Source organism: Hemiscyllium ocellatum, chromosome 4, assembly GCF_020745735.1.
Source record: "Hemiscyllium ocellatum isolate sHemOce1 chromosome 4, sHemOce1.pat.X.cur, whole genome shotgun sequence".
Lineage (NCBI taxonomy): Eukaryota > Metazoa > Chordata > Chondrichthyes > Orectolobiformes > Hemiscylliidae > Hemiscyllium > Hemiscyllium ocellatum.
In genome coordinates this window covers 28,307,447-28,321,684 of record NC_083404.1, presented here as the reverse complement: position 1 = coordinate 28,321,684, position 14,238 = coordinate 28,307,447, and the positions used below count along the sequence as shown (strand labels likewise).

General features: G+C 43.0%; 1 protein-coding gene across 1 annotated transcript in view; it reads right to left on the bottom strand.

The window, feature by feature from the left end:
* Positions 1 to 14,238, bottom strand: part of reck (reversion-inducing-cysteine-rich protein with kazal motifs) — a 177,087-nt gene that overhangs the window by 47,618 nt on the left and 115,231 nt on the right. Inside the window, exon 18 of the mRNA XM_060824192.1 lies at positions 1,766 to 1,954. Within this exon, the coding sequence (XP_060680175.1) occupies positions 1,766 to 1,954 (189 nt within the window). The remainder of the gene's footprint in view (positions 1 to 1,765; positions 1,955 to 14,238) is intronic.

Sequence of the window (14,238 nt, the reverse complement as noted above, 5' to 3'; positions counted from 1 at the left end):
CAGGATGTTGACAGAATCTACTTGCCTATTCCAAAAATTCATATGTTCAGTTAACCTTGTACTGCATTTCCACAACTATTACAGCCACACCAATCAGCTATCCTCTTCTTGTAGAGTCATAGGGTTTGTACAGCACGGGAACAGAGCCTTCAGTCCAACCAGATATCCAAAGTTAATCTCATCCTATTTATCATGTTCGGCCTGTTTAGCCCATATCCCTTAAAACCTTTCCTATTCATGTACCCATCCAGTTGCGTTTTAAATGTAACTGTCCCAGCCACCACCACTTCCTCTGTCAGCACATTCCCTATAAAGCACCACCCTCTGCATGAAAAAGTTACGTTTTAGGTCCCTTTTAAATATTCCCCCTCTCACCATTATCCTGTGCCCTCCAGTTTTGGACTCCTCTACCTTGAGAAAAAGACCTTGGCTATTCACCCTACCCATGCCCCTCAAGATTTTAGAAACCTCTATAAGGTCATCCCTCAACCTCCGATGGTCCAGGGAAAGTAGCTTCAGGATGTTCAGCCTCTCAGAGATTAAATCCTCCAACCCCGGCAAATCCTTGCAAATCTTTTCTGCATCCTAACAATATCTTTCCTATAGCTGAGAGATGAGAATTGAATGCAGTACTCCAAAAGTGGCCTAATCAATGTCCTGTACAGTTGCAACATGACATCTCAAATCCTATACTGAAATGTACCAATCACCTTCTTCACTAAGCTACCTACCAATGAGTTCACCTGCAAAGAACTAGAAATCTGTTCCTCAAAGTCTTTTTCAGTATAAAATCATATTTCTTCTTCCAAGTCAGTCTTTTCAGTCCTAGTTCTGATGAGTGCAACAAAACACTTCAACCTCTGTTCTTTTAACACTGCTTAAGTTTTGTACACCTTGGTTTGCTACTTATAATGATTAAGAACTACAAAGACAATTTAAAGGGCCTTTCATAATGGTGCATTTTTTTTTAAAGAGGTGAAAATTGTAATAAATATTGAACTACTGTATTTCAGATCAAAATGGCACCTATGGTCAGCCTGTGGTGGATACTGGGTTTGTTAATATAGAGGAGAAAATGGCAAAGGACAGAGGCAGAGGTTGGTATTAGGTTATTATAAAAGGACTACAAAAATGGGTGAGGTGCATGATTGGCATGAGGGCATAAGGCCTAAAATTTGAAGAAACAACTGGGATAATGGTGGGCTTTTTAACTAGTCCACCTCAACATTCGGTAGCTCCTGTGCTCACAAACTACATCTGACAACAGCAGCCCTAACTCCATCTGCACTGCAAACCACCAGTGAAAACTGCATCTTACTGGAAACTTGCTCCCAAGGAGGATGTGGTGAGCTGGGAAATTTCCTGACCGATGATACTTGCTACAGGAGTAAATCTTCAGCCCTAAATATTTAAAAGTAATAAACTTCAAGAAAACATTAATTTATATCATCATTCCAAAGTATAATGAAGACACGGTTTACAAGTTAAACTAACTCATTCTCTTCCCATAGGAACTTCACAAAACGAAACAGGAATTGTTTTACAGCATTAGAAACATCGGCTATTTTTGTTAAGACAATTAAAATAACAGAAATGCTCATGAATTCAGTCCCCCTCTTGGTTAAGGACTTTGAATAAGTGGCAGAGACTGATCAAGCTCATGCCTGGACTTATCTGCATATTGACTTTTAGGGACTTCAATAATATGACACATTCTTAAATTAATTCATGGTTTGTACCCACAGCACACAAAATCAAAACTTACTTTTCCTCTGGCCTCCTACAATGCAGGTTTTCTGCACATCAATACAAGGCATCTCCAGACAATTTTCCAAGCGTCCACTTGGGCCACAAGTGCACACTCTGTAACAACCCATTTCTCCATTTGCCACAGGAAGCTGAATTAGGGTGCCCTGACGGACAAGGAAATCAGAAGCCTCTCCCAACTTGCATCCTGAAACAAAAAATCCCCAATCTTGAGTATAGACAAGTAAATAAACTGTTTGGAAAACAAACTTCACTGTAAATTTCAAATAAAAGATATGTCTGTATATGCGTTTTGTAACTAAACTGAAATCAGGAACAACTAGACTGCAGTCACTTCAATATCATTGTATTGTACAGCAGTGTCATGTATTTTCTTTATCCTAGACTGGTGAAGTTTGATCATACATGATGCAACCAAGCTCAAGGCTTGATTTTCTACTGGCCTTACTTCTCTAAATTAAACTGAGAATAGTTACAGAAACTGTTAGAAAGACTCAGCAAGTCTAGCAGCATCAGTAGAAAACGAAAAAGAATTAACATTAAGTCCAATATGACACTAGAAGAGTCTCTAGCATTTCTGTTTTATTTCAGATCTCCAATACTTAGCTTTTATTTGGACCACAGCTAAACTTATATAATACTATATAAACTGAAGAGGGCAGAGTAGCAAGGAAAATTATAACTAAGAGGACACAAAAAGGGTAAGGAAGAGAATGGGGAAATGGGAGAAGGAGAGGAAGAGGAAGTACACAAGAAAATTCATCATCCTGCCAATAGTGGCACATGGTAAGGTCTCTGCCAGTGTTGCACTTTCGAACCCATCCTGATTTATGCACAAAGGCAATAATTACCCAGGATATTACACTTCCAACTGGCTGATTTGCATTGCTTCTGACACGGACAGAACATGTTATTGTGAGCTCAAGATTGGAGTTTTGGGCTCAATGGGTAATACTTACCCAAGTACTGTCAATTTGTTTAAATTCTGGTGCAATTCAATGATTAACAGTGCAACTGAATGCCAACCCACTCACCCAATCCTCCAAACGCGTCACCCTCCAATCCAATTATTCAGCCCCAAAACCCAACTATTTACACTCCAACCCATCCATTGGGCCTGATGACCATCCCTCAGACGTGACACATTCAAGTGCCCCTCAAAATACCTACATTCACCCACTTGCTCACCACCACTCACCTTTTTTAGAATTACAATTTAGATGCAGTAGATAAAATGTCAAGGCAATGAAAACAAGATTCCTAAATAATTGGATTTAAAAATATCAATCTCAGAAGAAAAGAACAGAGTTGCACACATATACTCAACACAAATATCCACTCTGATTCCATCCCATTAAGTTGCCAATTGAAAAAGAACATACAAAATAGATGCAAATACTTCTCAATTATCTTTTTTTGGTGACCAAGAGAAAAAGTAAGATGTCTAAGCAGGGAGAGAGCCTACTAGTTAGCAGCACTAAAAATGAAAGTCCCAAGAACTGAATACTATCTGCATTTACAAAACCCTGTTTGCAACTGTTTAACTTCTTTCAAATGTTGTACAAACTTGTTGAAACTTTTTTTAAAAACCACTTCAGTTAAATTATAGACATGTGGCTTAATCTTACCAAAGGTTGGCTATGTCAGTTTCTTTTTTGCTTATTCACTTGTGGGAAGTGTGCATCGCTGGCTGGCCAGCATTTACTGCCCATCCCTTTGTTGCGAGCTGCCTTCTTAAATCACTGCTGTCCACATGCTGTAGATTGATCCACAAATGCTATGACAGAAGTGAAATATCTGCATAGAGGACTACGCTACTGAAATAACTGCATAGAGGCACTGGTATCCAGTCACCAAATCACCCTTTATGTACCTGTGCATAGTACACTTGCTGTGGCCAGCTCAGAGTTAGTCCCCTGAATCAAGAAGATTCTAAATCCCCTGTTTATATTGGTCAGCCAGGGCTTCCTGATTGTCCAAGGTTAACAACCCTAGTCAAGGATCTTGTAGTCAGCAAGATCCACCTCGTACCGATCACTACATTCCGCACGATAGCCTACCCCACCCCAGCCCCCCACCAGTGTCATTCGATACCGAACTGCCCGGTTCCTTTTCAATTATAGGACCACCTTCATGCAACAATAGGGCATGTAATTCCGGGGATGTAGGTTTGGTCTTTCTCTTATAGCTTTGCCTTGAGGCTTTCGTCCCAGGTCCAGTTCCTCGGACTCTGGCTTGGGCAGTGTGTACCAGACCACAGCTCATCTCCTGCGATCAGAGCTTCTTGGGAGGGCTTTCTCCTCTTCTTCCAATGGTGATGGTATTGAGGATGCATCCATCTCAGAGTCTGAGGTTTCCTCAACATTGGATGGAGGGAGAATTTATGGTTTTTGACAGGTCAGGCTGCTCTGATGGGCTAGGTATGTTTTGCTCCTGCCCTGTTTGTGAGGGAACAACTTTCCTGTGATCCACATTTTTTCCAGAATGGATCATCTACTCGAACTTTGTTAGTCACAGGACCTAGCCTCATGTCAACCTTGCTTCATACCCACACAGAGCCATTCCTATGTTTCCAGCAGCAAACGTCATCCCCAGAATTAAAAACGGTCTCTCTCACTTACAGGAGACAAGTGGCTGGCACTGGCATTCCTGCTGCTGTTTCACCCTCCTCTCCCAGACACAGGAATATCAGATTTAACCTGGGGCAGACTCTTCTCCCCATCAGCAACTCTGTTGGAACTATCCTATTGTTGTGTGAACAGGATTATAGGGACAGTTTAGTATCGAGTGATGGTGTAACCTGCTTCATTTAGCCAGCCTTCAACATTTGGACTGCTCTTTCTGCTTGACGATTGGACGACGACTGGTGTGGAGCTGTCCTTATGTGCTGAATGCCCATCGACTTTAGGAAATACTCAAATTTCCTGCTGGTAAATGACATTCTAGTGTCCGTGGACAATTCTTCTGGGAGTGCATGTATCGTGACTGATGCTCGCAGCTGCTCAGTTGTCATCCAGATAAATAACAACCTGGTGTAGCCATTTTAACATGTTCTCCATGGTCCGCTGGAAAAGGGTGCCAATTGATGATTTGCCAAATGGCAGCCTTGTATGTTAGTAGAAATCCTTACGGATGTTAATTGTGATGTACTTCTGGGACTCTGTATCCAGTTGCAATTGCATGGTACATGCCATGTTTCATGAAGGACAGCTCCTCTGCCAACTATATTTATTGTATTTATTCAGCTGTGAGAACCAGTTTAACATTTGTTTAAAATCCCCGTAATGGCACACTGAGCCATCAGGCTTCACATCTGTTTGACCGGTACTGCCATTCTGCAATCTGCATTGGCTTGATGACTCCTTTGCTCTCCAGCCTCCTGATTTCAGCCTGGACTTTTGCCCACAAGGTGAATGGCACTGGGCAGGTCTTGCAAAATCACAAAGTGGGCGGCACGGTGGCACAGTGGTTAGCACTGCTGCCTCACAGCGCCAGAGACCTGGGTTCATTTCCCGACTCAGGTGACTGACTGTGTGGAGTTTGCACGTTCTCCCCGTGTCTGCATGGGTTTCCTCCAGGTGTTCCGGTTTCCTCCCACAGTCCAAAGATGTGCGGGTCAGGTGAATTGGCCATGCTAAATTGCCTGTAGTGTTAGGTAAGGGGTAAGTGTAAGGGAATGGGTGGGTTGTGCTTCGGCGGGTCGGTGTGGACTTGTTGGGCCGAAGGGCCTGTTTCCACACTGTAAGTAATCTAATCTAAAAAAAAAACTGGTTCCTGGTCAACATGTAAAGTAGCTTCTGCTCCTTTGATAGTCCCAAAGGATTTCACAAAGGCAAACATTTTCTAATTTAAAAAATGTTGAGTCAATGTGGTGAATCTTTCTCAACCAATTCTGCTCCAATAGGCTTGGGCCTAAGCCTCTTGCTACCATCAGTGGTAACTGTATTAACTGTTTCTCATAGGAGACTAGAACTGAAGACAAACGCTTAATCTGCAACGGTTCTCCCATGTATGTTCTCAGTCTGGCTGAGGACTTGCACAAACTTAAGGGTTGGAATCCAGTGAATCTTGTTAGGGACAGCTTTTGCAACCACAGATACAGCTGTGTCAGTATCTTCCTCCGTAGGAACAAAATGATCACTTAATCAAACATTAATTTTAATCAGTTCTGATTTGGATGCTACTAAACAATTAAATTGTTCCAACCCACATGGAGGGGAACTTTCCAGGATGTGCACCCTTCTGGAGACTGACTTACAAGTCTTCTTACTGAAGTCAGGCCTTGTAGGACTCCTTTGCTGTGTCAAGTCCGTATACAGGCAGCAAAGACAATAGATTGCCAGCCCAGATCCTGAAAAATATTTTAGCCACTTGTCCGAGGCTCGGCTTTGTTGTGTGATTCTGTTGTGGGTTGGCCTTGGGTCCCTCTGCGTGAGGCTCTGTGATTGCCTATACTCAAGTGATGTTCCCCAAGTTCAGTCAGATAGTTGAGGGTCTCCAGATCCATTGGGACGTCCTGTAACTCCATGCTCCACCTGCTGCATTTTCTAATGACAAAGCCAATTATGGTGCCTGTTTGAAGTCCAGTTGGACTTTAGATAGTAGGGACTTCTGCATGGTTATGTCATTAATCCCACAAAGCAAATGGTTTCTCAGCATCTCCTTCAGGGATAACCCAAAATCACATGCCTCTGCCATCATCTTCGCCTCGTCAAAAATCTTGGCACAGATTCTCTAACATCCAGACAAAACCGAATATCAGGATTAGAGTAGATTTGAGGTCATGATATTCCTTAACCAACTCTGTCAACTCTTGGAAGGTTTTAGTGTCTGGTGCCTCTGGGAAAGTTAAGCCCCTAATAACTGAAAATGCTTTGGATCCACAAGCAGTCAGGATTATTCATTGCTTTTCATCTGCTCCAAAGTCATTTGCCTGGAAAAAAATATTGCATTCTTTCCACATACTGGACCCAGTCTTTGATAGCAGGATCGAATGAGCCAAGCTTCGCAAATAAAGGCATGGTGCCAGAAATGCTCACCCAAACTCTAAGATGACTGTTGCAAGTGAATGTTCTTTGGGCACGTACTGATTTCTCGCTTCGCCACTGAAGTAATGGCACAGAGGCTGGTATTCCATTACCAAGTTACCCTTCATTTACTTGTGCACAGTGCATTGCTGTGGTCAGCCATCTTGGAGTCAGTCCCCTGAACTGAGCAGTCTCTAAATCCCCCGTTTAAATATACTTTTTTCTTTTTTCTCTTGTGCATGATAACTTTATCCAATATTTTCCACCACCAGGAAAAACATCCCGCGTGGTCAGGGGGTCAATGCCAGGCAGAGCCCAAAAGGGGCTAAGCCTAATCCCCTGTTTATATTGGTCAGCCAGGGATTTATGATTGACCCAGTCAACAAAATCCATCTGGTTCAAATCATTATAGGAATGAATTCCAGTATTCTGGTCCAGTGAGTGAAGGAATGGCAACATACGTCCAAATCAGGATGGTGAGAGATTTGAATGGGAACTTGAAGATGCTGGTATCATGTATCTGCTGTCCTTGTCCTTCTGGATGGAAATGATCATGGGTTTGGAAGGTGCTGTCCAAGGGTGTTTGGTGAATTTCTACACACTGCTGTTACTAAGTGTCGATGCTTGTAGATGAAATGCCAATCAACTGTGTTCAGCTTAGCCATCCTTAGTATCATTCCATCCCAGAACTTTGTGTAAGGGAATGCTATTCCTCAATGTCCATTATAGACTAACATCTTCTCATTGATGGCCCTACTTTGAACAAATATTGGAAAGCCTTCAAACAGTTAAAAACATTTAGTTTTAATTAGCCACAGCAAAAGCAAAGGAAAAGAACAGATTTACTTCAGGCCTGCTTGCCTTTCAAGCACCAACACATTTTTAATCATTGAGTGATTACTGCACCCACATTATAGCTGCTGAAATCAGGTTTCAATTAAATCAAAAGAAAGATAGAGTGTAGGAGCAGAAGTAGGCTCTTCAGCCCTTTGCGCCTGCTCCACCATTAATTATGCTCATGGCTAATCATCCAACTCAGTGTCTTGTTTCAGCTTTCTTCCGATATCCTGAGAGCCCTTTAGCCCTAAAAACTATGTCAATATCTTTCTTGAAAGTTTTCAAGATTTTGCCTCAACAGTTTTCTGTGGCAAATAATTCCACAGGTCACTACTCTCTCAGTGAAGAAATTCCTCGTCATCTCTGATCTGGCTTAGGACACCAGAAGCTACCCTGTTCTATCATGCTGAAGGTGATGTTCCTCCTCCTCAGTGACTATATCTTCTTCCACACAAGAACGATGTCATCTCCCAGCTCTTCGGAGGCCCTGGAGGTTTGCACAGTAGCGGCAGAAATTAGAAGGAAATCAGACTGTGAGTCACCTTAGACTCACCTAGGGCAGAAAACTCGCCTTCAGTAAGATTATCATCTGTTCCACATTGGCCCTGGTTGAAGCATGGTTTGCAGTGTATTTACACTTGTGTTTGATCAAAGGATTGTACAACAGAGTCTACAACAATGATCACAGAGGTTGGCCTTTGCCTCCTAATCCATACAAGGCATCTTGCCCTTGAAACGAGTCAGGAATATGAGCTTTCAAGGATTGACACATCATGACAGTTTCCAGGGTACCTGGCACAGACTGGCTAAGACATAGTCTGATGATCACAACTGACTTGTACACTGTTGGAATGGAATCCTTTTCTGTTCACGGAGGCAGCTGCGTTCTAATACGGTGCTCGCAGGGTAACATGTACACAGTTTATTGCAGCCTTGACCTGGGGAAAGCCAGCTACATTGGCAAAGACTACCGCATGGGCTGTCGCACTGACCTTGTCATGGAAAATGAGATGATGCAATGTGATCTTGCACAAATTGTACTGTGAACAGTTTTGATACATTTATGGGTTGAGGATTGAGATCTCACACAGGTCCTCAGTTAATCCCTGGAAGCGTTAAATTGTATGAAAGTTTAGTGCAGTTGTCACCTCGATGACTACCAAGATAGGATGGCATTCATACACTTATGTTGCAGGTCCCACTCCAACAATTAGAAGTTTTGTGATAGTTTTCCTAGTCTGAGGCGATACTACACTTTGTTGAAATGGAGGAAATGCAGCAAGGATGATAAATTCTGCGCTTCTTGTACCTCCTCTGTATCCTGAGAAGAGCTACAGACGTGATACATTGATGTGAAGGCCATTCTGTCATGCTGTTGGCTTCTGCTGGTCCTGAGCTTATCGACACAATTATTTCTTCTCTATTTCTCTGCACCTTCATTGTATCAAAGTAATATGATAACCCTTGCTGTTGCTAAATCCATTGGTGATGCTTTCAACAAAGCTGTGTTGGAGACAAAAGAGAACAGATCTTTACTAACATTAGGAGTCAGCAATCGTATCACTCAAATGATAGTTTAGCACTCCCTGGGAAACAGAGGACTCTGACAAAGAGGGCCATGGAATGCCGCTGCATAGAACTATTGCATAGGTACCACATATCATGAATGCCATTTAAGTCCAGTCAGAGGTTATAAGATTTCTGATACCTTGCACTCCTACCCTCCCTATCACCAAAGAAAGTTAGCATTGCATATAAAAGCATTTGACAAATACTTACTGATCAAGGTGAGAGGAAATCAGCTGATGTACAACCTCTGAAATCTTGTATTATCTTTGTAGACAGTGACCTGCAGGTGCTATGTTTAAAATGGACTGTGATTACTTCTGCTTCAGAGATTAGATTAGATTCCCTACAGTGTGGAAACATGCCCTTCGGTCCAACAAGTCCAAACCAACCCTCCAAAGAGTAACCCACCCAGACCCATTTCCCTCTGGCTAAAGTACCTAACACTATGGACAATTCACCTGACCTGCACATTTTGGATTGCGGGAGGAAACTGGAGAACCGGGAGGAAACCCACGCAGACACGGGGAGAATGTGCAAACTCCACACACACAGTCGCCCGAGGCTGGAATCGAACCAGAGACCCTGGTGCTGTGCAGCTGCAGTGCTAAACACTGAGTCACCGTGCAATCTACAATGACCAACAACATGGCTGTTTGCTTGTGACCAGGATTTGCATTCCACACAGTTGGATACTGCATGTATTTCATATGCAGGGCACAATGATTACAGATGACTTTCAAACTGTACTCTGAAAGTGCCTGCTTAACATAATTGCCCAGAAGGGCCTCACATTGCTTACAAGTAGAGACTGAGTGCTCAGACTGGAAAATAATCACTTAACCCATTCACTCCAGATGTGGTAGCAGCCATATTCCATTTTCACATGAATATGGAAGGCAACGCAGGTCATGTTTAGTCACAGTGAGTCAAGAGGCCTACCTATTAATGAAAGGCCAACTTCCTGATCTTCTATTTTCCTTCTTTCACGCAGTCCATGTTAAGCCCAGCAGTACGGAGCAGCTACATTTCCCCTCATCTCTTGAATTATGACTTCATTTGCCAACATTACCCTCTAAACCCCAGGCCTTTTGGTTAATCATACCAACCATTGAGTTGCACTATCCCCTACACTGAGGTCATGACCATCTGTTAACCCCCTCCTCACATTTCTCCAATATACAATCATCTCTCCACTTCATAATTATTATCTGCTCTGCATCCCAGCATGTAAACTCAATTGCCAGAATTGACTTCCCCAACTTCTCTATCAAAGTGGCCCTGATAACCCAATTTAATTATTACTGAGCTGACACCCAGGGCTGTCGACAGCTCACCTCCTGATTCATTTGGGCGGTCAACACTAACTGATGACTGCCATGGCCCTGGCTGATACCTGCACAGCTTACCGATTGTCTTACTGTGACTCCCTGGATTAGTTACACTGGACCTGCAGGGTTAAGCAAGGTGCTCTTCCTGGTCTGTATTGATGTGGATCCCTGATCACCACAAACAGCTGACCAACCATGTCCTTGTTCCTGGACTGATATTGGACTATAAGCTTGGCTTACTGCACTAGGATGCCATGACTGAAAGCTACCTACCTTGGCCTATTGAAGACTATTCCCCTTAGACTCTGAGACATGGCCATTTGGTTCATGTACATACAATGCCTTTGTCAAATGCACTGATGACACGTGGCACATTGGATTGCATAACATGGTTCCATTCAGCAGCATGTTTGACTGAGCACTGCTGACAAGCCTGGTTTTGTGTCAATGCTAAACAGCAAAGAAAGAAAGTAAGCCCCAGCTAACAAAAGAAAACACAAAAAGGCAAGGCAGAGATGCAGGGAACACCCAGGTAGCTGCATCATATTACAAAACAGAGAGCAAGAGAGAAGTGCTGAGGGGATCCTGGCCCAATCCACGAGATGGGTGCTTGCATCTGCATGCAAGGTCCCCTGGCAACAGCATTACAACAAAGGTTCTGGTACATTTCAAAATGCAGAAGTGTATTTTAAATGGCTGGAGTTGTGGTGAGGCTAGTACATTTCGAATGCCAATCTCCATTAATGGAGTAAATGGGAACTCATTACTCAGAGCCCTCAGACATTGGAGACTGCTGTCCAACACGGAAGCCTGGAGGAGCAAGTGGGAAGCTGAAGGTCTGACATTCATGTCTGGAACTGTCACCATCTTGTTTCCATCCAATAGAAGGGAGAATAGAAAACTGCATACCAATGAGGCGAGATTAGGTTAGAATGACCTGTTAATTAGGTCTTTCATTGCTCACTTGTAAGATTGCCATTAGAACACGAGACACTCTTTTCCCCTCTTGATGTACAGAATTTGATGTCAGCCAATCTCACACTACTTTCCCAACTGACGTGCCAATATCCATGTCATTCAGGCCTGGGATGACTCCCCGCAATAAAATTCAAATTGAATTCAATTTTATTGATTTTCTTCAGAATTGCCAGATTGTTTTCTTGATCAATATACAGCATGACTGCTTCACATGACTGCAACACTAAATTTTGTTCCTTGCTTCTAACCTTGCTGCCTCATAGCGCCTGAGACCCGGGTTCAATTCCTGACTCAGGCGACTGACTGTGTGGAGTTTGCACGTTCTCCCCATGTCTGCGTGGGTTTCCTCCGGGTGCTCCGGTTTCCTCCCACAGTCCAAAGACGTGCGGGTCAGGTGAATTGGCCATGCTAAATTGCCGTAGTGTTAGGTAAGGGGTAAATGTAGGGGTATGGGTGGGTTGCGCTTCGGCGGGTCGGTGTGGACTTGTTGGGCCGAAGGGCCTGTTTCCACACTGTAGGTAATCTAATCTAATCTAAATTTTTACTTTGGCTGCATTCAATTATAGTTTTCACATTTGAAACTGTATCTACACTGCTAGTTCACTAAAACATCAAAATCTTTCTGAATCAGACTGTTTTGTGCTCCATTATTTTTCTATCTCCAATCTTCAAACTTGAACAGCTTACATTTTTCAGTGATTTATGTTAATGGTACATAATAGGACCAAAACTAGTAAAGTGAGCTCCTTTCAATGTTGCATGACAAGGTTAAGTGAACTGGAAACAGTAGAGGCTAGACCAGCTCTCTCATTGCATTTATTATCTATTTTAGTTAGTAAACACTTTAATTAAAGTCCATCTCCCAAGAACCTTTACCTCCTCCACTATCAGCATCAATAATAAATGAAGAATTTGCAAATGTTTTGTCTGAAATGGCTGTCAGATGGATTATCCAACACGAAGACTATTTTGAATAGAGGAGCCCTTCCTAACATCTGTTTCAAAATTGCTTTCCAACAATTTAGGAGTAAATTCCAGCCCTGCTTTGAAGTGACAGGTCCAGCATTTTGCTCCCAAGTTGGGCAGTTGGAGTTTGGAAACTTTCTGCCTCAATGCTAGTTCACTAAAATATCAAAAACAGATGAGTGAAATGGTGTTACCTGTCTCAATAGCCTTGGATGCACCTGTTCCCTCAGTCACTGCTGCAGACATCAGATCGGCTTTTTTGAGAGTGAACCCATGGCTCATATGGAGTCCCCAGGCCATGCAATCAAATCCTTTGCATGTATTTGCTGACTCCTTTAACCTCTCCTTACTACAACCTGAAGTCCCCACCTGCTTCAAGAACAGCACCATCATCCCAGTACCAAAGACTCATGTAATATGTCTCAACGACTACCATCCAGTGGCTCTGACCTTCATAATTCTGAAGTGCGTCAAGAGGTTAGTCATGGCTCATGTCAAGCCTGCCTTGATCCCTTGCCTACCAACACAGCAGGTCCACGGAAGATACCATCTCCCCTCATCCATGGAAGATTTGGATAACAAGGATACCTATGTCAGGTTCCTACTCATTGAAGGCAGAGCTGTAGGAAACACTGTAATTCCAACTAAACTAATCTCAAACTCCAGGTTCAAGGTCTCTACTCCACCTTCTCCAACTGGATCCTCGACTTTCTAACCCATAGACCGCAATCAGCAAGAAAAAGCAATTACACCTCCTTCACGACAAGTTCAACACTGGCACCCCGCAAGGCTGCATACTCAGCCTCTTACTTTATTCGCTGTACACTCATGACTGTGTGGTCAAATTTTGTCCTAACTCCATCTACAGGTTAGCTGATGACATTACAGTTGTAGGCCAGATCTCAAACAATGACAACATGGAATACCAGATACAGCACTTGATGGAATGGTATAACGATATCTCTCCCTTGATGACAGCAAACAAAACAGCATGTCATTGACTTCAGGAAATAAGATGGAGCGCATGCCCTTATCTCCATAATGGAGTTGAGGTGGATGTCGAAAGCACTTGGAGTGACAATCACTAACAATCTGTCCTGGACCACTCACATTGATGCAATTGTCAAGAAAGCACAACAATGCTTCTCCTCCCTCAGGAGGCTAACAACATTTGCTATGTCCAATTAGAAAGCATTCTATCCAGATGGCTCACAGCTTGGTACAGTAACTGTTCTGGATATAGATTAAAGGCTCCAGGTGCCAAGATAGGCCGTTTAAAAAGACCTGCCTTGATTTTGTCGGGCATCATCTAGTTGTTTTGTTAAACACCAGCCTTTGAGCCTTCATGTCTTACAATCTCCTCTCAACCATTACCATTCTCAACCTAATCCATTTCCATCCATCTCCATCCTCAACCTATCCATGACAACTTATGCCAGCTCCTGATCCTACAGCCTTAGTGCCAATTCATGCCTAATCCACACTACTCTTTGCCTTTACATACCCCCATGCCAACTCACCCAGTATTCACTATCGGCAGACCTCAGGAGTATGTGGAGGTTAAACAATCAAGTCAGAACATAGAACATAGAAAAACAGGCCCTTTGGCTCACGATTTTGTGCCAAGGTGTAATCCTAATGTAAAATATAACAACTTAACCTACGCATCCCTTGAGTCACTGCTATCCACGTGCATGTCCAGCAGAGACTTAAATGTCCCGAATGACTCTGCTTCCACCACCACAGCTGGCAACGTATTCAATGCA